Below are 26,488 nucleotides of genomic sequence, written 5' to 3' on the forward strand. Positions count from 1 at the left end.
GCTTCCTGGTGGTCAGTGTACTTCCATATGAGGAGTGCCACTCAGCCAGAAGCTGGCTCATGGCTGGCCAGTGCAGAGGTAGTGTCAGGAACCTCTTCCACCTCTGTGGCAGTACTAAGAATGTCCAACTAATGGTTTAGACCTGATCCCTTAGGGGCCTAAGCCTTTAGTCAGACATCACCTGAGGGCTCCCTGGCTTCTAGAAGGATGTCTGGCTGCAAGCTTAGGCCTGATCCCCTAGGGAGTGGGCCTAAGTCGACAGGTGGACATCCCCCAAAGGGTCCTGAACTGTGAATGGGCACAGGCTGGGCTGAGGGGACCTCCCCCCACTCCCCGAGTGCACAAATTTTTGTGCACCGCACCTCTGGTGAGAAGATAAATAGAAGACAAAAACGGTTAAGCTAAAGAAACAAAAAAATAGAGTAAAAAAAGGAAAGAGGCAAATAAGAGATATGAAAGCAACAAGAGGAATGAGGAAAAAAATAATATTAAAGCAATAAAAGGAAAATAATGGGAGGGAAAAAAAAACAAGACAAAAAAACCCAACCAAGTAATGTTTGTCTTAGCAGATTTTAGTGCCTACTAGGATTTCCCTTTGGGTCCTACTCTTATGTTGTCTGAGGCTAACTATTTTGTATGCTGATTTCAGACCTCCTAGCAGGTACCTTTGTGCTAGCCAGTGTCAGAAGCTGTCCAAGTTTGGCTGTCAGTGCCCTATTCAAAGCTTCAAGCAATCCACAGCTTGCAGCTGCCTCCAGTTTTTTAGCAGAACAGGCCCCTAGGCAGATCAGCAAATGTTCAGACTTAAGGAAATATGGTAGGTGTGTTCCTAGACTATTTTTCTGTCCTCAACCAGGTGGAGTCCCTCTTAGGCCAGCTGGTGGGGTCTGCTGTAAGCTAGGAGTTTCTATCAGCTTTCTTGTGAGAAGTGCCAGCCAGGTTCCCAGAAATGTGGGGGGAATATCCCCACCCCCAAGCCAGCCATTGACAGTCACTGAGACTACTGCCCCTTGAGACTGCTGTCTCCTCAGCAGGGGTCAAGATACAGGGTGGGAGCACTAGATTACAGAAGTGGTGCTAGTGGGATTCCTTAGTTTGGAGTGAGTTGTATCCCGGAGGGCAGGTATTTGACTTTCCCTAAGCTTCTGCTGCTGGGAAGGGCTTGTGCCTCTCAGGAAAAATGGCTGCTGCCATATGAGGTGGGGGGTGACTCAACACGGGTATCCCTGCAGCCTCCCTCCTTATGACTCTTCCCCACTCCTTCCACACCACCCTCCCTTCAACAAAGCCTAGGGTGAATCTTTGGGAATGAAACTCCTGTGTGCCAGCCCTTTTAAAAAGTGGCTTTGTTTCCAGACAGCTCAGCTCCCTGGGTGATAAAAGCCCTGGCCACTAGTTGCCACATGGGTGACTGTTCCCAGCTCCGACTCTCCATGATGGGGAGCCCTGCCTGGAGTCCAGGCCGCTCTCCTCTCTGGGGAATCATGATCACCCTTGGCCTACTGCTCCTGGGTACTAGGCCAGCACCTCTCGTGTCCCCTCCCTTCCTACCAGTCACAAGGTGGTTTCTGCCCTTCCTTGGCCAAAAGTCTCTTCAGCCAATCTTCAGCTATATTTCAGGGTGAATATTCCCAATTTAGTTTTAATTCCAGTTAGATTCTGGGAGGAAGTGCGAGAAAAATCCACCTATTCTGCCACCATCTTCCAACCCCCTCGGGGATATGCCCTGGTTTTTTTGGTTTTGCTTTTGCTTCTTGCACTTTGTAATTATCTTTCCTTTTTTTCCTCTCTCTTTGCTTAATGAGCTCCAACTCATCATGAGAAGAAGTTGACTTCCTTATAACAAAGAGTTAAAAAGAAGACTCTTGGATTATAGGTTATTTTAATGTAGTTAATGATTCAGACAAAAGCTGTGTACCTGTAAAATTTACAGAGATATTGCCATATTGCCCTCTAAAAAGACTTTTCCACCCTGGCCATGTTTCTTGATGGTTAGAGCATTGGCCCACACACTGAATGGTCTTGGGTTTTATTACCTGTACCTAGGTTGCAGGTCCGATACCTGGCCCTGGTCAGGGCACATGCAAGAGGCAACCAATGGATGTGTCTCTTTCACATTGATCTTTCCCTCCCTCTCTCCTTCCCTCACTCCCTTTTTTCCCTCATTTCCATTCTCTCTAAAAATCAACGGAAAAAATATCCTCAGGTGAAGATTAAAAAATAAATAAATAAAAGTAAGGCTTTTCCAATTTCTAGTTCCACCATGGTGTATGAGACTGACTTCCCAAAGTCCTGCTAATACTGCATATTATCCTATGTAATAATAGCATAATATGCAAATCGACCGGAATGGCAGAACGACGAGTCGCTATGATGTGCAATGACCACCAGGGGGCTGATGCTCAATGCAGAAGCTGCCCCTAGCCCGCAGACCCCAATCGCCTGTTCAGGGCCTGCCAGTCAACCTCTCGATCCCTCCCCCCAGCCAGCAGGCTCCAATCGCCCAATGGGGAACAGGGAACTGGGAGTGGGTGGCAACAGACTCTGCGGCATCAGGCCAAGGCAGTGTGAGTGGGGCCCCAATCGCCCCGCCAGTCGCCCCACACACAGAGGGCAACCGGCGGGGGGCAGGACCGGCTACTGGCAGCCAGGGAAGATCGGCCCTGATAGCAGGCCAGGCCTAGGGATCCTACCCATGCATGAATTTCATGCACCGGGCCTCTAGTAATTAAATGTTTGCCAAACTGATAGGTATGGGGGAAATCTCATTTTCTTTTTAAATATGAACAATTTCAAATATAAAAAAATTATACTGAAAAAAATAAATGCCTGTGTACCTACTACCTATCCTATTTAATAAAAGTAATAAGCAAATTGGCATCACTTCGTGAGAAAGATGGAGGCGCCCACAGCCAATAAGGAGGGAATATGCAAATTGACATGACAAAGATGGCGTGGGGGGGGGCTGTTAGCTTCCTCCATCACCCCAGCAACCGAGGAAGCCAAGCCAGCAGACTGCACGCGGGCAAGGGGCTTGGCTTCCTTGGTTGAAGGGACAGCCACTGTGGCGGGCCAGATTGACATCCTCTGGCCGCACCACAGGGATTTGCAGATCTGCACAGCCACAGGCCTCCGGTGTGTGCATCCTCTCCTCCTCCCCCCGGCGTGTGAACATCCCCAGCATGCTGTCACCCACACGTGCCTGCAACAGTCCCGGACCATAGCACACGCAAGTTCCTCCCCTGCCCCCTGCCCCTCTGCCGCACTTCCATCAACCCCAGCATGCCTACGTCCCCCACAGGACATGCGCACATCCCCTCCGGCACGCTCACATCCTTTGGAGAGTGTCTCAGTGTTCTGGGTGCTGGGGTTGAGCACCTGTGAGATGACAGTGAGAGGGCAGAGTGGTGACGCCCTATTCCCGTGGAGGCCAGTGCAGTGATGAGATCACCTCCATGGAGCTAATGCAGGTGCTGAGGTGGGAACAGTGCAGACAAACATACCTGGTGGGCGCGGGTGGCCCTCGCTGAGGTGTCTTCGGTCAGCGTTCAAGATCAGGAACCCAGAGGCGGCGAGGAGTTCCAACCTCTCAGTGAAACAGTGAGATAGTCGGGGCGACTGCAGTGGAGGAATGTACACTTTGGGTGCTCGCACCATGAGCGAAGGCTGCCCTGACTGAGCCTCGCTCACGTGGTTCCTAGCACACTCCTGCTGGGCAGCGGGTGACAGGATGTGCTTTTCCAAGTTAATGAGAGAAAACATTGATTCTCCCGCTGCCTGTGAAGGTGGAAAACGGAGTGGGGAGACATGCAGGGAGTGAGAGAGGTTCCCTCTCTGGGGGTTCCAAATCCACTGTTGGTTCCTTTCACCACTGACTAGAGATATACAGGGTGTCCCCCCAAAGTGTATACACACTTTGAATACCTACTAATTCCAATGGTTTTAAGCATGAAAAGAGAAACAACAATGGAGCTGTTATCTATTAAAAGTGCAGGCACAAACCGGCAGTCGGACATTTCCTGAGGGGTCCCAGATTGGAGAGGGTGAAGGCCAGACTGAGAGGCCCCTCTCCAACGCCCCCCCCCACGAATTTCGTGCACCGGGCCTCTAGTATTTCGTATATTTTAACATTTTGTAATATTTATTTCAGATTGTTCTTAATTAACAAAATGATACCAGACCTGAAAACTCACCACCTCATTCCCTTCCCTGTCAGAGGACACCTGAAATGAGTGCATTCCTCCCTGTCATGAGTTTGCAGTGTTGCATACATAGTTCAATGCAATACTATGTCTCAACTCGGGTTATTTATGAAGTTTGCTTTCCAATTTTCTTTTTCCTGTGTTTTGGGATGTGTGTGTGTTTTATCCTCTCTTTCTCACTGTGACTTTTTCTCTGATGTTTGAGTATACTGCTGTGTCCTCATGTTCAGGAGTGTGCAGCTGAAGCCAAGCAGGAGCTCTAAGGCACGAATGAGGCTGTTCGAGGGCCACCTGCCACAGGCCATTTGTCTGACCTGTCCAATCGGGGATCTGCAGATCTCTCCCCCGGGGAAGACTAAAAAAGGAAGCCCTAGCTGGGCCAAGAGGAAAGGAGGCAGGGGGAATTTACAATTTAGGTGGTGTTAAGGAGAACATCCCTGAGTAGACATTTACAGTCATGCTGGAAGGTAGGGAGGGTACTGCCTTTTGGGCATCTGGGAAACTACCATTACTGACAAGTGGAGAGCAAAGGTCTCCATGCAGGAGGTGGCATGCCTTGATATATATTTATCCTCTTTATACATTTCAAATACTTGTCCTAATTCATTGCTTGACTTTTTAATTTCTTTTGTCAAATAGAATTTTTCTATTTTTGTATACAAATTTTGCTTTTTGAAAATACGTGGCACCCTAACCGGTTTGGCTCAGTGGATAGAGCATCGGCCTGTGGACTGAAGGATCCCGGGTTCAATTCTCGTCAAGGGCATATGCCAGGGTTGCGGACTTGATCCCCAGTGGTGGGCGTGCAGGAAGCAGCCGATCAATGATCCTCTCTCATTGATGTTTCTATCTCTCTCTCCCCCTCCCTTCCTCTCTGAAATCAATAAAAATATTTTTTAAAAAGAAAATGTATTCAAATATATTTAAAAAGAAAGAAAATATGTGGCTTCACTTGCTTGTTGCTTTACAAAGTCCTTCTTTTCCCCAAGATTTTCCTATATTTTTTGTAGTTTTACAGCTTTGTTTTTCCTGTTTAGTTTTAAAATAAATTTTCTATTTATTCAAAATAGAAATAAATTGAAAATGGGAATCTACATTTTTTCTTCATGCATAGTCAGTTGTCCTGGTACCATATTCAACTAGTCCCTTAGTCCTCATTAATTTTAAATGCCCATTAACTAAATTCTGTAACTGAGTCCATTTCTAAATTGTTTATGCTACTCTATTAATCTTTTTACCTCTTCCTTTTTCTACCACACTTTACCATCACTAAAATTTTTTGGTGTCTGCCAAATACTAGTAGAACATTCCTGCCCCAACTTGTTCTTTTTTTAAAATTTTTTATTCGTTAATTTTTAAAGAGAGAGAGAAACATGGATTTATTTCACTTATTTATGCTCCTTGTTTGTGCCCCAGCCAGGGATTGAACCCACAACCTTGGGACGATGCTCCAACCAATGAGCTCCCCACCAGGACCCAACTTGTTCTTTAAAAAAAAAAAAAATTGACCCAAGCTGGTTTTGCTCGGTGGATAGAGCTTCGGCTTGCAGACTGAAGGGTCCCAGGTTCGATTCTGATCCAGGGCACATACCTTTGGTTGCAGGCTCAATCCCCAGCCCTGGTCAGGTTGCATGCAGGTGGCAACCAATCAATGTATCTTTCTCACATCAATGTTTCTCTCTCTCTGTCTCTCACCCTCCCTTCTACTCTCTCTAAAAATCAATGGAAAAATATCCTTGGTGAGGATTAACAACAACAAAATAACCTGTTCATCTTTATTTTTTCTTCTGGATGAATATTTACATATATTTAAAAGTTCCTTTTGTTACTTTGAGAAAATTCCTTATAACTTTTCTTTTTTTCTTTCCTTCTTTTTAAGGCCTTACCTATAAGAAGCTAAACCGGCTTGACGAGGCTTTGGACTGTTTCCTGAAGCTTCATGCAATCCTGAGAAACAGTGCTCAAGTTTTGTACCAAATAGCCAATGTGTATCTTACATGAAAAATTTAGGGATCATTATTAATTCATCCAGTTGGTAATTGTGTACCAATTATTAAGTAAGCTTAACGAACTAAGTAATTGATGAGGATAATATTTTAAAACCTAATAGATTAATATGTAATAAAAATATTTTTTGAGCAATCCTGTTTTAAAGGATCATTTGCATTATAAGAGGAATTATTTAAAGGTTAAAACTATTATTAATTTTTAGAAATGATCATTAAAGTAATTGAGTATAATGTGTTGAGTACTCATAAGCTAATTATCAAATGTAAATTAGATAGTTTACAATGTATTAACTCTGGGTTTTAGAGGGTTTTTTTGAAGCAGTAACTAATTAAAAGGAAAATATTGTTTATTATTGATTAGTACTATTAATTGAATTTGAACTTATTCTTTCTGTTCACTCAGTAGTCTACTCATTGACTGTGGGCTGTATGTGCCATATTTTACTTAGGATTCAGGACCTGCTGAAATATAAAACATTGCTCTCCTATCAGTTTCTTCTGCAACTCTTAGCTTTTCTGTAGTTGATTTTTTTTCCCTGCTCTTGGTTGGAAGAGCAGAAATCTGTTAATGTTTTTAATGTCTTTGACACTATTTGAAAAAAAAACTTTAGCTTCTCTTCTTATTTTAAAAACCAGAGGCCTGGTGCACGAATTCATGCATGGGTGGGGTCCCTCTGCCTGGCTGGCAATTGGGGCTGATCAGGGCCAACTGGGGCCAGCCAGCCAGCAGGGAGAGACCGAGGGAGGTTGGCCAGCCTTGGCAGGGAGGGACTGTGGGAGGTGGACCAGCCATAGGAGGTCGGCTGTGGGAGCGCACTGACCACCCGGCTGGCTGGGGGGAGAGACTGTGGGAGGTTGGCCAGCCATAGGAGGTTGGCTCTGGGAGCGCACTGACTACCAGGGGCAGCTCCTGCATTGAGCGTCTGCCCCATGGTGGTCAGAGCGTGTCATAGCGACCAGTCGACAGATCATTCGGTTGTCTGGTCATTCGGTCACTTAGGCTTTTATATTTAGAGATAATAAGCTTTGAAAACTTTGGGAAGGATTAAAATTTTATGAAGGTTTAAGTTATTATTATCTTGATAAAACTTTATGCAAATACATTTAGAAAAAAGTATATTATGAACTGTAACATTAAAAATTTTGTTAATCCTCACTTGAGGATATTTTTTCCATTGTTTTTCAGAGAAAGTGGAAGGAAGGGAGGAAGGGGGAGAGAGAAAGAAAAAGATTAAAATAAGAGAGACACATAAACTTGCTGCCTCCCTAACACACCCTGACTAGGGGTGAGGAGCGAACCCTCAACCCAGGTGTGTGCCCTTGACCAGGAATCGAAAGTGCAACTCTTTGGCACATGGTTTGATGCTCTAATCACTGAGAAATACCAGCCAGGGCACCATTAATAAGTTTAAGTAGTATCTGGCATATTATTGGTAGAGTAGATTTAAAAAATTTTATTAAAATATTTAGTTGTAGAGCAAATTACTTATTAGTTATTTCTTTGAGCCTTTTTGTTTTGTCTATTTAATTTCTCTGAAATTGCCAGTATCATGATCAATTTGGACCCAGTAAAGTAATTTATATGCTTAAGGCTATTTGAATATATTTCCTTATTTTTGTGTATTCCGTATGGTATCGCATTTTTCATCATTAAAAACAGGAGACTCTTATTTTTCAAAAAAAAAAAGGATTAGAATAGGTGTGAACAAGGTATCTGAGTGTATGCAAAGGACCTACTAAGCACAAAAAAAAGAACTCCTTGTGTGGGTCTCATAATCTAATTAGGAAAACTCACAGGAAAATACATGAAACTATGCCCTGAATATGTTGAATGTGTTACAAGAGGTAGGATGGTTGAATACAACACTCGGGCATTTTATTAAGGACAAACTTTGGACAATGCTTTGGAAATCGATACTATGGATGGAAATGAGGCAAAGGAAAAGCCAAGTGTACATATGGAACAAGAGTCACATACAGTGCTGCTCCATTTTTCGTTTTCATCCCTAAGGAAATCCAGAATAAATAGTATTAGATAGTACATCACTATAGCCTAGGGCAGTGGTCGGCAAACTGTGGCTCGCGAGCCACAGTTTGCCAACCACTGGCCTAAGGAATCATTTGAATCATTTTTGTTGTAATGTTATTTTTAGGTTTGCTTATTGATCAATGAATTCAGAATAACTGTGTTATCCTTAACTGAAATTGTCCAAGATATGAATTAATGGAAGATCCCAATCAAGCTATTGAATGGTTAATGCAGCTGATCAGTGTTGTTCCAACTGATTCTAGAGCTCTATCTAAACTAGGAGAATTATATGATAGTGAAGGAGATAAGTCGCAAGCATTTCAATACTACTATGAGGTAGGCAGATAATCTTTCCTTCTACTTTTTAGTTTTTATGAATTGTTTTATAAAATGCAGTGGCCTTTAACTTACAGTTTTTTAAATTGTTGATACTATTACAGATGTCCCCCAATGTTCCGCCCCTTTACCCACCTTCTATCAGCCCCTGCCCCCCTCTCTTTGGCCATCACTACACTGTAGAAATGTTTATTAGTTTTTAAATGAATAATAATTTAAAATTAAACATTTGTGGAATATAAAGTCGTTTATTAATTTTAATAAAAAGTGAAATTAGTACAGACTCATTTTTCTCAACACATGATTTTCATGTCTTTTTTATTCTATTACATATTTAATTTGACTCAGATTATGTATCAGTACATAAAAAAGATACAGATAGTCAAAAAATGTGTAAAACAAATCTTGTTTTCTAAATATTGTATAGTTTCAAAATCTTTTGAAGTGCATATGACAGCTCATACTTCTTTTATTAAGAAATTCTATACTGGATACATTAATCACTCAATAGGTAAAATGTCCAAGAAGTAAATTATGCATTGCAACTGAAGTTGTATTGTCATGGTCTGTATTTTCTCTAGTCATACAGGTATTTCCCTTCTAACATTGAAGTCATTGAGTGGCTTGGAGCCTATTATATTGACACCCAATTTTGTGAAAAAGCCATTCAATACTTTGAAAGAGCTGCTCTTATACAGTAAGTAACCATATTTATGTTTATGTTTAATTTAATGTCTCCTGATGGGATTTTATTTTATTTATAGAATTAGAATCTGATAGACACATTAAGTTCATGAACAAATATTAATGAATATTCATTATTTCCATTTTCTTGTGTTATGTTCCATTTTACTTGGTCTTTATTGTGATAAGTATATTTCCTTTTTATACAAAAGTTTTTAAAATACTGCTTTAAAATACTTTTCTTTATGTATTTTTCTTATTCATATCTCAGCAAACAAGTATTGTTTCTTTATCAGCCAGAAAAATTACTATCTCAAAATAGTCACGGGATATAAAGTACAACATAGGGAATGTAGTCATAACAATATAATAACTATGGATGGTGTTAGGTGAGCACCGGAAATATCAAAGAAGCACTTAATAAAGTATATGATTGTCTATTTACTATGCTGTACACCTGAAACTAATACAAAATAATATTGAATGTAAACTGTAATTGAAAAATAAAATTTTTAAAGAGAAAACTAAAGTTAAAAAAAGAAAAAGAAAAAATTTATTTTACTTCCCCAGAAAAAAAGAAAATTACTATCTCAGTTCTAGAACAAAATTTTATTTCTGAAATAAGTTTCAATTTATAATTGATATATATTGTATATTAAAAATTAAACTTCTAAAGATATCTTTAATTTTATATCAATGTTTTGTACATGTATGTTTCAAAAATAATTGAAATACTAGTATATAATATTCTGCTTTGTATTTGGCCAAATTTAATTTTAACATTAAATATGACTTTGAATCATTTGAATGATAAAGGAATGCTTAATAATTTGAGTGATCTCTGTGTAGAATTTGTATTATATAATTAATTTTTATGACATTTGTTTCACCAAACATTTTGAGAATTATAAAACAAAAAGCATAGGGGGATAGCTTTAACTTTAATTATATGCTCTAGATATAGCTGCAGAGATAATGCACTGTAACTTTTTTATTATACTTAACTAGAGCCCCGGTACAAAAAAATTTGTGTATTCAGGGGGGTCCCTCAGCCCGGCCTGTGCCTTCTCACAGTCTTGGACCCCTTGGGGGATGACCACCTGCTGGCTTAGGCCTGTTCCTCGGGGGATTGGACCTAAGCTGGCAGTCAGACATCCCTCTGGCAGCCCGGAGCCCTCGGGGGATGTCCACTTGCCAGAAGGGAGCAGGCTTAAGCTGCAGTCGGACATCATTAGTGCTGCTGAGGAGGTGGGAGAGGCTCCCACCACCACCGCTGAAGACTGTTTGCAGGCAGGCCAAGGCCGCCAGTGGGGCCCCTCACCCCATGAGGGTGTGGCCATCTTACATGAGGGGCTGATGGCTGTTTGCAGGCAAACAGCCGCTTCAGGATGGAGGGTCCTGCTGGGGTCCTTGGTCATCCTGGGTGAGAGGTTGATTGCTGTTTGCAGGCTGGCCATGGCCCCCAGCCACCCAAGCTCCCAGTGGAGGATGGCTGCAAGCAGGTATCTGGGATTTATTTATCTTCTATAATTGAAACTTTGTTGCCTTGAGCGGAGGCCATAGCCAGCCAGGGCAGGCAGGAAGCTTGGCTTCCTCCATCGCTGGGGCAACCAAGCATCCTGCTTGCTCCAGCTCCGTGGCGGCCAGCCGCCATCTTGGTTGGGTTAATTTGCATATAGTCTCTCCGATTGGCTGGTGGGCATGGCTTGGGGCATAGCGGAGGTGTAGTCAATTTGCATGTTTCTCTTTTATTAGATTAGATCCTAATTCTCACCCTGTTAGCTCAGGTAAGACCCTTCCTCCTTTGAGACTCCATCTACCATTGTTCCCAAATGAATGTCACATGTTGACCTCGTCTAGTTCATGCTCTTTCTATCCCATCAGTAGTCTAGCCTCACAAGTGTCAACCTCCCCAAATTCATTGATCTAGATTAGCCATCTAGATCTTACCTGATTGATTACCACCCAGCATATTTTTACCAATAAAATGTTTTATTATAACACCCAGCTGTCTAAACATAACCTCTCTTCTCCCTCACCCCTACTCTCCAGTGTACCTCTCTCAGGTAAGACCAAGACCTCTAGTCTCTTGAGCCTCCTTCCTCTCACAGGCTCTCCAGGCTTTAGTTCTGAACCCATTCTTCCTAGGCTGCTTCGTTGTTCCCATCTGTGCTCTTTCTTGCCAACATTTGGTTATTTTGCTGTCCCATTTGTCCCCCAAAATTTCATGGGTTGATACAGCCTTTTCACTCTTTTCAGCCTGGGAAGATCTATCATACATAGGTAAACTGATGCCACACATATTTGTGTTTTGTGAACACTGCTCATCAATCTGATGTGTTTCTCATTAACTCCCCTTTTTATTTCCCTCACAGATCACCTCAACTTTCATTTTGTACTTCAGTTTACCTGAAAATAAAAGCCTTTTCCAGGAACTCCCCTAATATTTCCCTCTCCCTGCTTCCCTATAAATTTGCTTCCACTTGCATCTGGATTTGCCGCCTTCTGACTAAATGACCGAGACATTCCATATGCATTGGTTACCTCTCCTATTCCTGAGCATTTATTTTCTGTGCCATACATCAGAATTTCCACTTTATGGAGGGGTGCTGGTTTCTTTGCCTTGGTAAGAGAGTTTGGAAATAGATGACAGTGATAGTTGCACAACATTGCGAATGTAATTAATGCCACTGAATTGTGTACCTAAACATGGTTAAAATGACAAGTTTTTGTTATATCTGTTTTAATGATAACTTTTTAAAATTATTAATGTAATGTATCTAAGCTTTTGAATTACACACTTTAAATGGGTGAATTATATGTCACATGAGTTATGTCTCAAAGCTGTTACAAAAGGATACATGCTATGTTAGCTCATTCATGTGAAGTTCAGAAACAGACTAAGTCAACAGTTTTAAAGTCAGGATGATAGTTACCGTCACAGGTGAAGGAGGGGATGGTGGAAGGGAGCAGGAAGGACACATCTGGGGTCTTGGCAGTGTCCTGTTTCTTGAACTGCAGAGCAGTTACTTGAGTATTCACTTTAAGACAATTTACAGAGCTGTACAGCTATGTTTTGTGTGCTTTTCCATGTGTTATACTTCACAATGAAAGATTTAAAAGTTAAAGAATAAAGATAAGACAAGCCAAGAAAGGAGTACTGTCCCACCCTAGTGGCACCATTTGGAAATGTTGGGGAGGGGCATTTTATGGTCTTGATGATGGGGACGCACAGTGGGTATTACGTGTGCAGCTCCCTGAGATGGTGAATACTCAGTAATGTGTAGAGGATTTGCATTGTGAACAGTGTCACACCAAATGCTAACAGTACCTTCCACCAAACACTGCACTAGAGGAGAGCGTGTTAATCATATGGCTTGTCACTGAGATTGTCATCTTAAAATTTGAAAGTCTTTTCTCTGGGGCCATTTGATGTGTTCAAGGAAAAGTGTCAACCTGACTGCTGCCATTCCAGTAGCTGAAAGAGGCCCGGGCTTAGGGCCTCACTGTTCCAGAAGTGACTTCTCACTTCATCCTCCAGTTTTCATGTCTCATCTCAAACCAGCCTGAGCCCTGACTACAGCCTCCCTGAGTAACTCCTAGGGCAGTGGTTCTCAACCTTCTTAATGCTGCAACCTTTTAATACAGTTCCTCATGTTGTGGTGACCCCCAACCATAAAATTATTTTCGTTGCTACTTCATAACTGTAATTTTGCTACTGTTATGAATTGTAATGTAAATATCTGATATGCAGGATGTATTTAGGCGACCCCTGTGAAAGGGTCGTTCGACCCCCAAAGAGGTCATGACCCACAGGTTGAGAACCGCTGTCCTAGAGCATGGGGGCCAGCTACTTCCCAGTAACATTGCTAGTCTGTCTTCCTGTTGTAGTTCTTTGCCTTGTCCTCCCTCCTCTGTCCTGCTGATTCCAGTTCTCCAGTATTTCTGGAGATTTTCAGGGAAGATCTCCTTCTCCTCACATGCCCTTTGTACACCCTTGAGTTTAGCTTTTTCTGCCCTGCTGAAGGCAGTTTCTATCTCCTTCATCCATCACCCATCATCTGTGGCTTTATACCATTCCAGTTTCATCTGAGGTGGAGCTTGAGACTGCCTTTCTCCTTCTTGTTTTTTGGGGTTAATTTCTAGAAGAGACATTGCAACGTAAAAAGTCTTTACTCTGCCCTCTTAAAACCAAGTCATGGTTCTCTTTCAGGTACTTACTTATTTATTCCCGGTGACAATTTTCAAACTTCATCTCATTGCTTTGTGGAAGTGTGAAATAAGGGATTAATATGGGATATTATACTGGTATATACTGTTGGGGGTGTGACCTTAGACATAGCTCTTACCCTTGGCTGGTCTTGTTTCTTTTTTTAAGGTGAATGGATAGAATGAAATACTACCTGAGGCCACTTCTATTTCTAAAATACCATCATTCTCTAACTTAAAGCCAAACCATTGCAGATTTAAAATACTTAAAGCCTTTAGTACAGCTCTGTATTTATTATACTGTGCTAGGCAATTTATAGCCAATTTTCTATAATTTTTTGGTACATTATTTTATATATCTTACGCTATCTGTAAAATAATGGTATTTTTCTTTACTATGAGGATGGAGGAGAAAAATAGGCATTCATTCAAGAAACGAACTTGGCACAGTTGACATAGTTCAGTGATTGAGCATTGACCTTGAAATCAGGAGGTCAAGGTTCGATTCCCAGTCAAGGCACATGCCCAAGTTGTGGGCTTAATTCCCAGTAGGGGGCATGCAGGAGGCAGCCAATCGTTATTTCTCTCTCATCGATCTTTCTATCTCTCCCTCTCCCTTCCTCTCTCTCTAAAAATCAATAAAAACATATTTTTAAAAATTCCACAGTCCTGACCTTGAAGGAAGCAATCAAGATATGTAATAGAATATGCAAAGAAGGAGTACTTAGTGAATATTGACACCCATTATGTGTCAGGTGTCATGCCCAGTCCTTCATATACAAAAGCTATGCTACCCTCACAAGTTTATGGATTAATAAGGTTCAGAAACCTAAATAACACTGCAGAATATTAAGTGCCATATGAAAGAAACTGTAGGGTGTTGAGCAAGTCGATGGAACAGTCTATCCCAGCCTGCCCAGCAGAGTGTGATGAGGTCAGCAGAAGCCTTCATGTGGAGGGGCTGGCCTGTGCTGAGGACTGGAGTGTAGACATGTAGCATGCAGGCGTTCGTATTCCTGTCTGAATTTTGTCGTAGCAGGGCATGGTGGAAAACTCATGAAGAGGCAAAAGATGACAAAAAGTGAGAAAATGGGATTGGGATCTTGGATTATCATGCAGTTGAAGGAGAGGTGATGGATTTTAAGGAGGAAAATAATATGGTTAGATACATATTTTATGTAGATGAAAGCAGATGGCTGTGTAGGCAGTGGATTTGAGGTTGAGTACTAGTAACTTGCATAGGTAGCAGGGCTATGACCTGTGTATTTCGAGAGCTAGTAGGTTTACCGTCCAATTGAGTAGGACCATAACTATAAAGCCATCAAGTAAATAGAAGGGAGATTCTTAAAGGAAATGAGAAGAGCATTAATTATTCCCTAGTGTTTTATATCTTGTTTTTCTTATATAAATCCTGATTATGGTTATTTATTTTAGAAAATTATCTTTAAGGGAAAGGGAGGGATGAATAGAATTCTCTTTTTATGTTTTTATTGATTTCAGAGAGAGGAAGGAAGAGGGAGAGAGAGATAAAAACATCAATGATGAGAGAGAATCATTGATCGGCTGCCTCCTGCACGCCCCTTACTGGGGATTGAGCCCACAACCCGAGCATGTTCCTTTGACCAGAATCGAACCTGGGACCCTTCAGTCTGCAAGCCAATGCTCTAGCCACTGAGCTAAACCAGTTAGGGTTAGAATTCTTTTTATTCTCTCTTTAGTTGAAGCCTCATTGTTCAAACACAAGGTCAAAAATTGCCTCTTAGCTGCTAAATTTGCAAGCCTAAGCCTAGATTTCTAAGCCTAGGTATAAGATTATGTCAAAACTAATAATAATGTTTAAAAATAGCAGTCATTGGGGGGAAGGGGGGACATATGTAATATTTTCAACAATAAAAAATTATTTTTTAAAAAAGAACTTAATAAAAAAATAGAATGCAGTGGTCTTTAACCAAACAGGTTAAAGTTTCTCATAAAAATTTCTAAATAAAGGCATGAACTGGATTGAAGGGCTCTAAAATTTAAATTTATTAATATAAATATGACAGATAATAAGGAAGGAAGTTGTATGTATGCTCTTTTCAATAATAAAGATGATCTAATCAGAGGTCAAAAAGTAATTGAAAGATAGTACATATTTGTAGCTTTATAAATATATTTGACCATCTCAGATTATTTTTGTTTCCTTTCTAATTTCATATCATTTATTTCTCTTATAGACCCACGCAAGTGAAATGGCAGCTGATGGTAGCTAGTTGTTTTAGAAGAAGTGGTAAATGCTTTTATTTTATTTATTTTTAACATATTTTGCTGCTTTTGTCTTTTAGGTAATTATGTATAAAATGTATTCCAATTGCATGTTTATTTACTAAAACATTAACTTTTGATAACTACACATATTTGAAGCATTATATGAAAAACATAATAATTATTACAGACCAAAAAAAGTTATGCTTTAAAAGTGGGTCTTAATCATGTATTTCAGCACCACTGTTTGACACAGATTTATTATCTCTCAAAGTTAACATGTAATCATTTTCACAAAATAGCCACAGAAAAAAACAGGCATTCTATACACATCAATTTATATTCCATTTTCTGCCACCTAATTCTAAATGTCCTATGTGTGTGGCCACATTAATGAGACTATCTCCACCTTCCTGAGGAAGGCCCAGGACTGGAACACTGGATTTATATTTTTATACCAGATATCATTTGTGTTTCCAGCAATTGCTCTACTAGGTTCTGTGCTGTTGACCCCTGTCCTGAAGGGTAGCAATGTTAATAGTTTTGAACTGACATGAATGATGTTTAAAATACAGAGATTGAGCAGGAGATGAGCGTTAACAAATATGTGATCCCTCTTGTAGAGCATACATATGACCCAGGAAAAGAAACTCCTCAATCCCAGGGAAGCATTTGTTATAAAAGTATTAACAGGATTCTCTTGCCTAGTGCTGTAGCTTCTTTCTTGATGGATCTCTGTGAGCTCCTTCAGAGTGCCATCAAAATACGTATTCTGTGTCATCCTCAAGTCATTGAGAGGGTTAATCTATGATGAGACTGTGTGTCCTATTGAATAGCATATAACATATACACTTTATTTATCTCAGCTGAGTTCTGATTGCCTCTGTTCATTTCCACATCAGTCATATGTAGTGTACATACGTGGGGTATTCTGAATAATTTAAAGACATACACCTTCTTGAGTTATTGAAGGGCAGGTTAGAAAAGAAACTAATGTTTATTGAGAACCTGCCATGAGTTAGATGCTTCCTCTCTATTTGATTTCATTCTCACAACAACACTTTGAGGTTAGCACAGCCATCCTTCTTGCGACCTGAGTCCCGGAGAGATTCTTAGCTCATTCACTGAGATTTTAGTCAAGACCTTTGACCCAAAATTCATTTATCTAATTCTTTGCTGTTTCATGAAGCTCAATTATTTTATTACAAAACAAAATGTTTCCTATAAACATTTTAATGTTTCAAAATGATAACTACAAAAAAATGTTTCATCTTTTCCAACTAAGTGAATGACATTGAAGTTATTAACTCTATCATGTAAATTTTTCTAAATTTTCAGTTGTTCACTTGAAATATTCAATTTTTAGGAAATTAAATGGATCTTAATTTGTACCACAAACATTTATTTTAAGAAGTGGAACTAATAGTTAACCACCATTCATTTCCTTCTGCTCTAAACCTTTTCAAATTTGTTTTGTCTATACATTTTCTTCCAAAAGTTATGTTAAGAACTGTTGCACATGCTTGAGGCAAACATGAAAGTCTTCTGCTTAAAAAAAAAATTCTTCCTGCTAAAGCTATTAAGTGATGCCAGTGTATTGAATTAAAATTGTTTTGCTGAATCCTATTAATTTCTATAATCTCCTAGTGTGTTTCTCTTTCTTTTTTTATTTGTAGGTAACTACCAAAAAGCATTAGATACTTACAAAGATATTCACAGAAAATTTCCAGAAAATGTTGAATGTAAGTGAGATTACATTTTGTAGCTTTGAAAGTATAGGTTCTCATGTTTTATACCCTATTTTACATTTGCTACAGTAATTGCATACATAGATACCAAGTTATAATCGTGGTAAATATGTTTAAATAGGAGTTTACAGGATCAGATAATCTGACTATACACATTTTTATAGAATTTAATTGTTGATGGATTTACATTTGAAGAGAACCATTGAATTCTCTTCAAAAGTAAACAAATCTATATTCCCCATCTTGATGTACAATGGATTTGATGTAACTTAAAATAGTGTGAAGTATTACAGCAATAACAACAAATCAGGATCAGGAAAAACACAAAATAACCATATTCATATGCGGTATATCTCCACTAGACTGTATATTTGGCCCTGAACAGCCTTGCAGCTACGGGAAAGAGATAAAAGACAATCTGTTCTATAATCTTTACTTGTTTATGAGGAAATAAAAAGCAATTCCTTGGGAAGAAGAAACATTTTTCAACTTCTAATTCATTCAAGCGGAGACACTGAGAGAGATACAGTAGATAAAGTCATTGAAAGATAATGCAGCTCCTTGCTTTAAAACATCCCTACAGCAAATAAAATAGCATACTTGGACAGACTATTTTTAATTTTGTCCTTCAGTGACAATGAACACAAAACAGCACATTGCAACTCAGTAAAATCAATGTTTCTGAGCCAAGTTTCCAAGTGGCCCAGCCTGATCCTGGGATTAGAAGTACTGCCCCTTCCTTAATTAACATTTTCCTCACTGGCTTTTATAAAAGCTCAGTAGCAGCTGGCTCACAAATACGGTGTTACTGGTAGTTTAGGAGTAAGGAATTTCTAGTGCTAATTAGAGCAGATTGATTAACCCACAATAGTGGTTTCCAAAGCCAGCCAGGAAACAGGTTACTTGGAAGGGATTCCTTGTTACACTTTCAAAAACTACAGTTTTATTGCCCTATTTATAGAGATTCTCACGTAGGTTTGCTGTGAACCCAGATATTTAATTTTCTCTATTTAAGCTTATTATTTGATTCTCATTCTCAGTCACATTAGGGAATTGGTGCTTTAGAGATTAAATGAGGGAGAGCAGTGTTATTTTCTGTGGAAATGGTGCAACCCAAAAGTCACCTGGGCTAAAGTCTCTTCGGACCACTGATGTTGGGACTGGACCATTCTGGACCATGGATTGCAGTGTTTTAGCAGTACTCCTGGCCTCTGCCCACTAGATGACAGTAGCACTCCCCCTACCCCCGCACTGTTGTTATAAAAAACATAAATATCCCCAGACATTGCCAAGTGTCCCCTGGGGGTGGGATTGCTGCCTATTCAGAATCACTGCAGTAACCTGAGCACCTGGCACTGGACCAGTAAAGGGACTGTCTCCAAGCAACGCCAAATGTCTTTCTTTATGGAGAGTTTAGGCTTACTCTAAATATTAAATGAATGTTTACCTGTGCCACAGGGAATGTTCAAGATGACCTGGGCCTGAATAATTTTCAAAACAAATGTCACCAATAGTTTATCTTAACTGTAGTCTTAGGAAAACATTTGCACCCATGGAATGTGTTGTTTTGAGCAGAGTAGTTTTCCGGTGAACCCAACAGATAATTTAGTCTTAAAATATATTCTTCATTTACCAAAAATTGACCTGCACTATGGAGTTACAATTGATGTACTGAATTTCAGAGAACATCTACCCAAAACAGTAATTTTCTGTTTTACACTAAATATTCCTAAGTCACTCTAAGGATAGGTAGATAAAAAGGAATAGTTGTGTATTATTTATAGGAAATGTAAATTACCTTATTATGAATTACTAATGTATGCATAGGCAATTTATATGCTAAACTATGACATTTTAATTTATTTTAGTACTGTTACTTTGCAAAACAGTGGTCATGAATAGGTCATTTATTTACAAGTTCTTATGGAGTTTTATGGCATATTCTTGAACTTGTTTTAACTACTGTGTTGGCATAGCACTGAGCAGAAAACAATACAGATGAAAGTCCTTGTCCTCATGGAGCTTGCCAGTGGGAAGACAAGAGAACACACTTGTAGAATATGTCAGAAGTTAGAAGTGCCATGAAGGAAAGCAGACGGAGGGTAAAGCATAATATTGGAAGGGCTCTGATTATAGGTGGTGTGGACAGGTCAGTGAAGAGAGTCCCTTTATTTTATTTTTAATTTATTGATTTTTAGAGAGAGTGGGCAGGAGAGAGAAACATTGATTTGTTGTTCCATTTATTTATATATTTATTGGTCAATTCTTGTTTGTTCTCTGACTGTGGATCGAACTTGTAACCTTGGTGTAGCAGGACAACACTCCAACCAAATGAGCTACTCGGCCAGAGTCAAGAGAGTCCCTTTAAACCCCTTTCAGGGAAGTCCATCTTGCCAGGTCAAGAAAATACAGAGTGTAGATACTTTTTAAAAATTTTTTATTGGGCTGACATTGTTTAACAAAATTATATAGGATTCTAGTGCACAATTCTATAACACAATTTTCAAGAGAGAAACAATCACTGTTCATGAGCATCATTCCTGTGTCCCAAAAGATTGTGGTTAATGATTTGTTATACTTTCAACACAATACACAAATACTTTTCTAAATATATTTTTTACAATTTAGGTCTGCGTTTCTTGGTTCGTCTCTGCACAGATATTGGATTAAAAGAAGTTCAAGAATATGCAACAAAACTCAAGAGATTGGAAAAAATGAAAGAAATAAAAGAACAGGTATCCCATACGGGCCAAAATCTACTATCTGTTAATTTTCAAAATGTCAGCCTTCTATAACTTAACTGAGTGATGTTGGGGCTTCTGTCAGTAAAATGAAGTTGAATTTTTTTTCTGCTCTGGCATAAAGGAAAAACAATAACTAAAATCCTAGTTTTAGGATAAAGTTCTGTCAAAAGTGACTTTTCAACTCATACTCTTTAGTGGATTGTACTAATAGGCAAATCATTATAATTTTCCACTATACAAAGTAATTTGGTTAGTCATTTTCCAGACTTAATTTTTAGAAAATAAGTTAGTTTATAGACTTAATTTTAATTTGAGAGTCCTGTGACCCATGGAAACTAAGAAGCAGTTAATTGTATACAACATAGTACTTTTTCACTAATATAGTAGAGATGGCTTTGAGAATAATATTAACATACAGGGGAGCATTTTAAATATATTTCCATGTTCCATGAAGTATGTGGAGTAACAATGTACTTAACTTTACTTATTTAAAAGAATAATTTCTCCTAAATTTGAGCCAAGAATATTTAAAAGTTTAATGTGTTTTTTTAAGTGTCTGCCTTTCATAAAAGATATATTTTTACCTTAGACTTTTTTATCTTGGATAATTAAGTCTAAATTCCATATTTTCTTTCAAAATGTGGTTACCTTGTTTTTGCTTTGAAGATGTGATCGGAAAGTTTTACAGTCTTTTCAAAGTATCAAGTGTAGGGGAGAGAACCAACATGACGGTGTAGGTAAATGCCGGTAGATGCAGCTTCCCACAACCATATTAAAATTACAACAAAAATACAGAACAACCATCATTCAGAACCTCCTGAAAGCTAGCTAAATGAAAGTCCTACAACTAGAAAAGTAAAGAAGAAAGTACATCGAGACTGGTAGGAGGGGCAGAGGGCGGAATGGGCTGGTCGGATATCCACATGTGCTGTTTTCTTAATCGGGAGTGATATCTCAGCTGCAGAGCCCGACCCCCACTCCCCAGTGAGGAGCAAGGAATCCCAGCCCAACACCAGACCTCCAGCCCAGGGTTCCAGAGCTGGGAAGAGAAGTCTTCATAACTTCAGGCTGTAAAAACCAGTGGGGAATTGTGGCTGAGGGACTCAGGGGCTACTGCAGACCCAGGTATTCCTCTTAAAGGGCCAGCGCATGAACTTACTCAGACTCAATCCCTCTGGCTCCAGCGCTGGAGCCATGACTTGAAAGGAACCAGGGACATTTGAGGAAGAATTGGATTGTTGGGCATCAGGGCAAGAACTCAGGGGCAGCTTTCTCTCAGATAGGGGTGCTCACAGGAGTCATTGTTCCTGTGCTGGGATCTCCCATGTCACAGAGCTGACCAGCAGGGGCCATATCTGAGTCTCCATCAACCTGGCTCACTGTTCCCTCTGCCCTGGTGATTCCCTGAGACCCCGCCCCATCCAATTTGCAGCCCCACCCAAGCTGTTTGTAGTGGCTTTTCTATATGAATGGCCTGTCCTGGTTCAGGCTTCAAACTTTAAAATCTTTCAAACAAGCAGCAGCTGGCATCAGCGTGCTGCAAACCTATCAATAAAAGGCCCAAGGCTGGCACTAGCACCAGCCTTTCTTGCTACACAGCTGCTCCTTGCCTGGAGACTTACAAGCATAATACAAGTAGCAGCCATCTGCAGACCTCTCTGTAGCTCCTGCCAGGTAATCCCAGGCAGTGGCTGACTACCAGGAGGCCCCAGAACCAGTGCAGCCAGTGGAAAGCTTCAGACCATACCAGATTACAACTCTACACATCCATGAGCGACACATTAAAGAGGCAGATTCAGTGAGCACCAAAGCCCCACTACTTAGGGGAAGAGTAGATGAACTTAGCAAGAACTTCAACAGCATCAAAAAGGACATGGATATTATTTTTTTAAAAACAGTGAGAAATGAAGGATACAATAACTGAAATGAAAAATAATTTACAGAGATCAACCAAAGTGCTGGGAGCCAGTCCATCCTTGCTGTTTCAAGGGACCTGGCGTGTGTGGCATACTGTTCTTGATATGTTTGCTCACCTTCTTGGCACTTTGTGTTTTGGCCAGGGTCGCCTCTCTGAGAAAGGTTGTTTCCCCAGATAGGGACTTTTCCCTGAAGTTAGGGAGAGAATAAAACCCCTTAACTAAGTGCCAGGCGGGTAATTAATCACTTTAACTACTGAACAACTGAACACTGTCTCTGTGTCATTCCTTCTTCGCCGACTCCGTCCACACCTTTGGGGACCCCTGGACCTGCTGGGGTTGGATCCCAGCACCAAAGGACTTGGATGCATGCATATAAGCATAATCAATGGATACAGACAGTAGGAGGGTAAGGGCATGTGCTGGGGGGTGGAGAGGCTGGGGAGAGGTCAAGAGGGGGAAAGAAGACATATGTAACACTTTCAACAATAAAGAATTTCAATTTTTTGAAAAAAGAGTAGAGTTGATGAAGCAGAGGATCAAATCAGTGATTTAGAAGGTAAGGAAATTTTCCTAACCTGGTGAAGGAAATACATACAAGTCCAGGAAAAGCAGAGTCTCAACCCAGATGAACCCAAAAGGCCCACACCAAGACACATCATAATTAAAATGCCAAAGGTTAAAAACAAGGAGGAAATCTTTAAGTCAGCAAGAGAAAACCAGTTAGTAACTTACAAAGGAGCCCCCATAAGACTGTCAGTTGATTTCTCAACAGAAACTCTATAGCAAGGGCCCTCAAACTTTTTAAACAGGGAGCCAGTTCACTGTCCCTCAGACTGTTGGAGGGCCGGACTATAGTTTAAAAAAAAAACTATGAACAAATTCTTATGCACACTGCACATACCTTATTTTGAAGTAAAAAAACAAAATAGGAACAAATACGATATTTGTATTTTCATGTGGCTCGCGGGCCGTAGTTTGAGGACCCCTGCTCTATAGGCTAGAAGGGATTGGCATGAAATATTTAAAGTGATGAAAAGGAGGGATCTACAACCAAGATTACTTTACCCAGGAAGGCTATTGTTTAGAATTGCAGGACAGATAAAGAGTTTCCCAGATAAGAAAAAGTTAAAGGAGTTCATTACCATCAAGCCAGTGTTACAAGAAATATTCAAGGGTCTTAAGAAGAAAAAGGAAAAGGCGGAGGAAAACATAGAAAATATGAATAATTAAATTGATATGGATACACATATATATACTTTACATTAAATCCAAATGGATTAAATACTCCAATCAAAAGGCATACAGTGACTGAATGGATAATAAAACATAACCCTTACATATACTGTTTAAAAAAGACTCACTTCAGACCAAAACACACAAACGGACTGAAAGAGAAAGAATGGAAAACAAAATTTCATGAAAATGAAAACAAACAAAAGCTGGGGTAGCAATACTTATACCAGACAAAATAGACGTTAAAACAAAGCTATATAACAAGGGACAAAGAAAGACCCAGCAATTTCACTTGTAGGTATTTATCCAAAGAAACCCAAAACACTAAATAAAAAAAGAAATATACACCCATATGTTCATTGTAGCATTATTTCAATAGCCAAGATATGGAAGCAAATTAAGTGTCCATTAATAGATGAATGGATAAAGAAGTATGCATATATACAATCAAATATGACTCAGCCATAAAAAAAAAATGACAACATGGGTGAACTTAGATGGTATTGTGTCGAGTGAAATAAGTCAGAGAAAGGCAAATACCATATGATTTTACTTATATGAGGAATCTAAAAAGCTAAATGAAGTAGCAGAACAGAAACAGACTCATAGATACAGACACCATTTTGACAGTTTCCATATAGGATAGGGATTGGGGGATTTTATTTAAAAAGATTAAGTACAAATTGGTAGTTACAGAAAAATCGTGGAGATGTAAAGTACAGCATAAGGAATACAGTCAATAATATTGTAATAACAATGGACTGCCAGGCTGCAGGGGCACACCAGTGCCATGCTGCCCAGCCCCACAAAGAGGGGCAGTCTCACTGTTGTAGGGCCTGTCGGTGCTCACCACAGCCTCGTCCTGGCAACCTGCAGTTCTTCTCAATCTGTGAGTGACTGAGTAGTTTGTGCATCATTCTGGTGGCAAAGCTAAAATTCCCAATTATCTTGTCTACCTGACCTACTCTGCCTATTCTGAAGTCAAGAGAAGACTGCTTTACAAGACTACTCCGAACATTGCTGCAATGTTTGTATCTAATTTATCATGTGGGCAACGCAAGTTTTATAGCTGGTCTTAAATGCAGAGCTTGTAAAATTGTTTTAATCTGTCCTTCTGGAGACATGGAAAAGCAGTGACCGGGAGACCTGCATTTGGTCATATCCCCCCCTAAATTGAAACACCCATTTTTCATGAGAGGTGCTGCAGCCCCTCCCAGAACCATAGTCAGGAAAAGGGGGAAAAAAACTGCTCTAGTGATATTACCCGCCCCATGCTCAGGAGCCCTGCCTGACACACCATGCATCTACCTTTGCAGAGGAGACAGCAGCAGAGGCCAAGCCTGTGGGTTTGAACAGTCTCAGGGAGCATAGGTGACTGGTTTGGGGTGGGGCTGTCTGCCCCACATCCTGGGAATTTGGTGCTTTCCCAAAACTCCCAGCTGATCAGTTTCCAGCTGATCCCACTGTACTGCATAGTAGGATGTCTGCCCAGCCAAAGGCAGGGAAATATTCTGAGACTTTCTCAGAGGAGTAGCTCTGGAACAGGGAAACACACCCATCACTTTCCCTGAAATCTGAATGACACCTCCCCTTCATTGAAGACCTAGAGGTCTGTACTCCTGATTTCTGCCTAAAACCCTTTCAGAAACAGACTGAATGATTAAGATTGACAGCTGGCTGTCAGGAAAAGACAGGTGGAGGCAGAAGGCTACTGACACATAAATGGGTCCTGAGCTGCTAACAAAATGGCCTTACAGTGCAACTGGGACTCTCCCACATAAAGTCCTATGGAGAATGATACAAACTGTGTATAGGTTGACGCTTCAAACAGGTTGCTGAGAGCCAAAGGATGACAGTTTCTCACAGTGGTTAGCACCTAAGTACCTCCTGGGAAGTCCAGAATTAGCAGACAAAATAGCCTCAGTAATCAGAAGAGCAGGACCCAAAGGGACCTCCCAGGAGCACTAAACTCTGCTGAGATGAATGCCACTTTACTTTTTTTCTTTATCTTTCTTTTTTATTGATTTATTATTTTAGTTTCTCTTTTTATTTCATAAATATAATTTTCCCTTTTCTTACCCTATTTTGTTTTCTTCTTTTTCCTGTTTTCTCTTTGTTTTTCCTTTTTTTATTTTTTTCTATCTGTTTTCTCCTCTATTTTCTTTATATTTGCTTCCTTTTTTATTTTATACTGTTTTCCTCTCCCTATTCTTTATTCCTATTTTCTTTCATTCATCTCTGCCCTTCCATATTCCTTTTTCTTCCCCCTTTTTTCCTCCTCATGGTTTTTTTCTTCTTTTATTCTATTATTCTCATTTTTCCTTCCTAATTTCCTCTTCTTTTCTGGTTGTTTTTGTTGTTGTTTTAGGGGTCTTGGGTATGTTTATGTTTTGTTTCTTGTTTTGTTGTTTTATTTTGTTATGACACCACCTGCACAGTAGTTCTCACCAAGTGGTCTGGGGTGAGCCTTACAATCAGCCTGCCTGAGAGGAGCTTCCACCCACGAACGGGACAAAAATAAGACCCAATTACAATAAGAGAACCCAAATAATTCACATAAGGGAAATTTCTAGAGCAACCAGCTCAGAAGATCTGAGGAACTGCACCACTAGGTCCCACAAAACACTGACTACATTGAGCCATACCACAAAGACTGGGAGGCATAGCAGTTTGATCTACCACATAGAAACAAATACAAAGGGTAAACAAAAAGGGGGAGACAAAGAAACTATCCCCAAATGAAAGAAAAAGGAAACTCCAGAAAGAGAGCTAAACTAAATGGAGAAAAGCAAATTACCAGATATAGAGTTCAATGTCATGATTATAAGGATGTTCAAGGAACTTAGTGAGAATATCAAGAAACTTGGTGGGAACTACAACAGCATAAAACAAGAAATAGAAACCATAAATAAGAATCAGTTGCAACTGAAGAATGGCAAAGCTGACATCAAGAATACACTGGAAGGAATTAAAAGTAGATTAAATGAGACAGAAGATCGAATCAATGACTTGGAAGACAAGATAGAAAAAAAATCACCCTATTAAAGAAGGAAAAGGAATTAAAAAGTAGAGGAGTACTTTAAGGGAACTTTGAAATAACATGAAACATAACAACATCCACATCATAGGAT

General features: G+C 39.9%; 1 protein-coding gene across 4 annotated transcripts in view; it reads left to right on the plus strand.

The window, feature by feature from the left end:
• IFT88 (intraflagellar transport 88) overlaps positions 1-26,488 on the plus strand; it is a 167,276-nt gene that overhangs the window by 92,663 nt on the left and 48,125 nt on the right. For 3 of the 4 annotated variants that reach the window (XM_006752647.2, XM_006752649.2, XM_015563137.1), the window contains 6 exons: positions 6,082-6,190; positions 8,426-8,576; positions 9,158-9,273; positions 15,686-15,738; positions 17,390-17,455; positions 20,090-20,196. In XM_006752647.2, the coding sequence (XP_006752710.1) occupies positions 6,082-6,190; positions 8,426-8,576; positions 9,158-9,273; positions 15,686-15,738; positions 17,390-17,455; positions 20,090-20,196 (602 nt within the window). The remainder of the gene's footprint in view (positions 1-6,081; positions 6,191-8,425; positions 8,577-9,157; positions 9,274-15,685; positions 15,739-17,389; positions 17,456-20,089; positions 20,197-26,488) is intronic. The other variant, XM_015563113.1, reaches the window with a different exon arrangement.

Source organism: Myotis davidii, unplaced genomic scaffold (assembly GCF_000327345.1).
Source record: "Myotis davidii unplaced genomic scaffold, ASM32734v1 scaffold1070, whole genome shotgun sequence".
NCBI lineage: Eukaryota > Metazoa > Chordata > Mammalia > Chiroptera > Vespertilionidae > Myotis > Myotis davidii.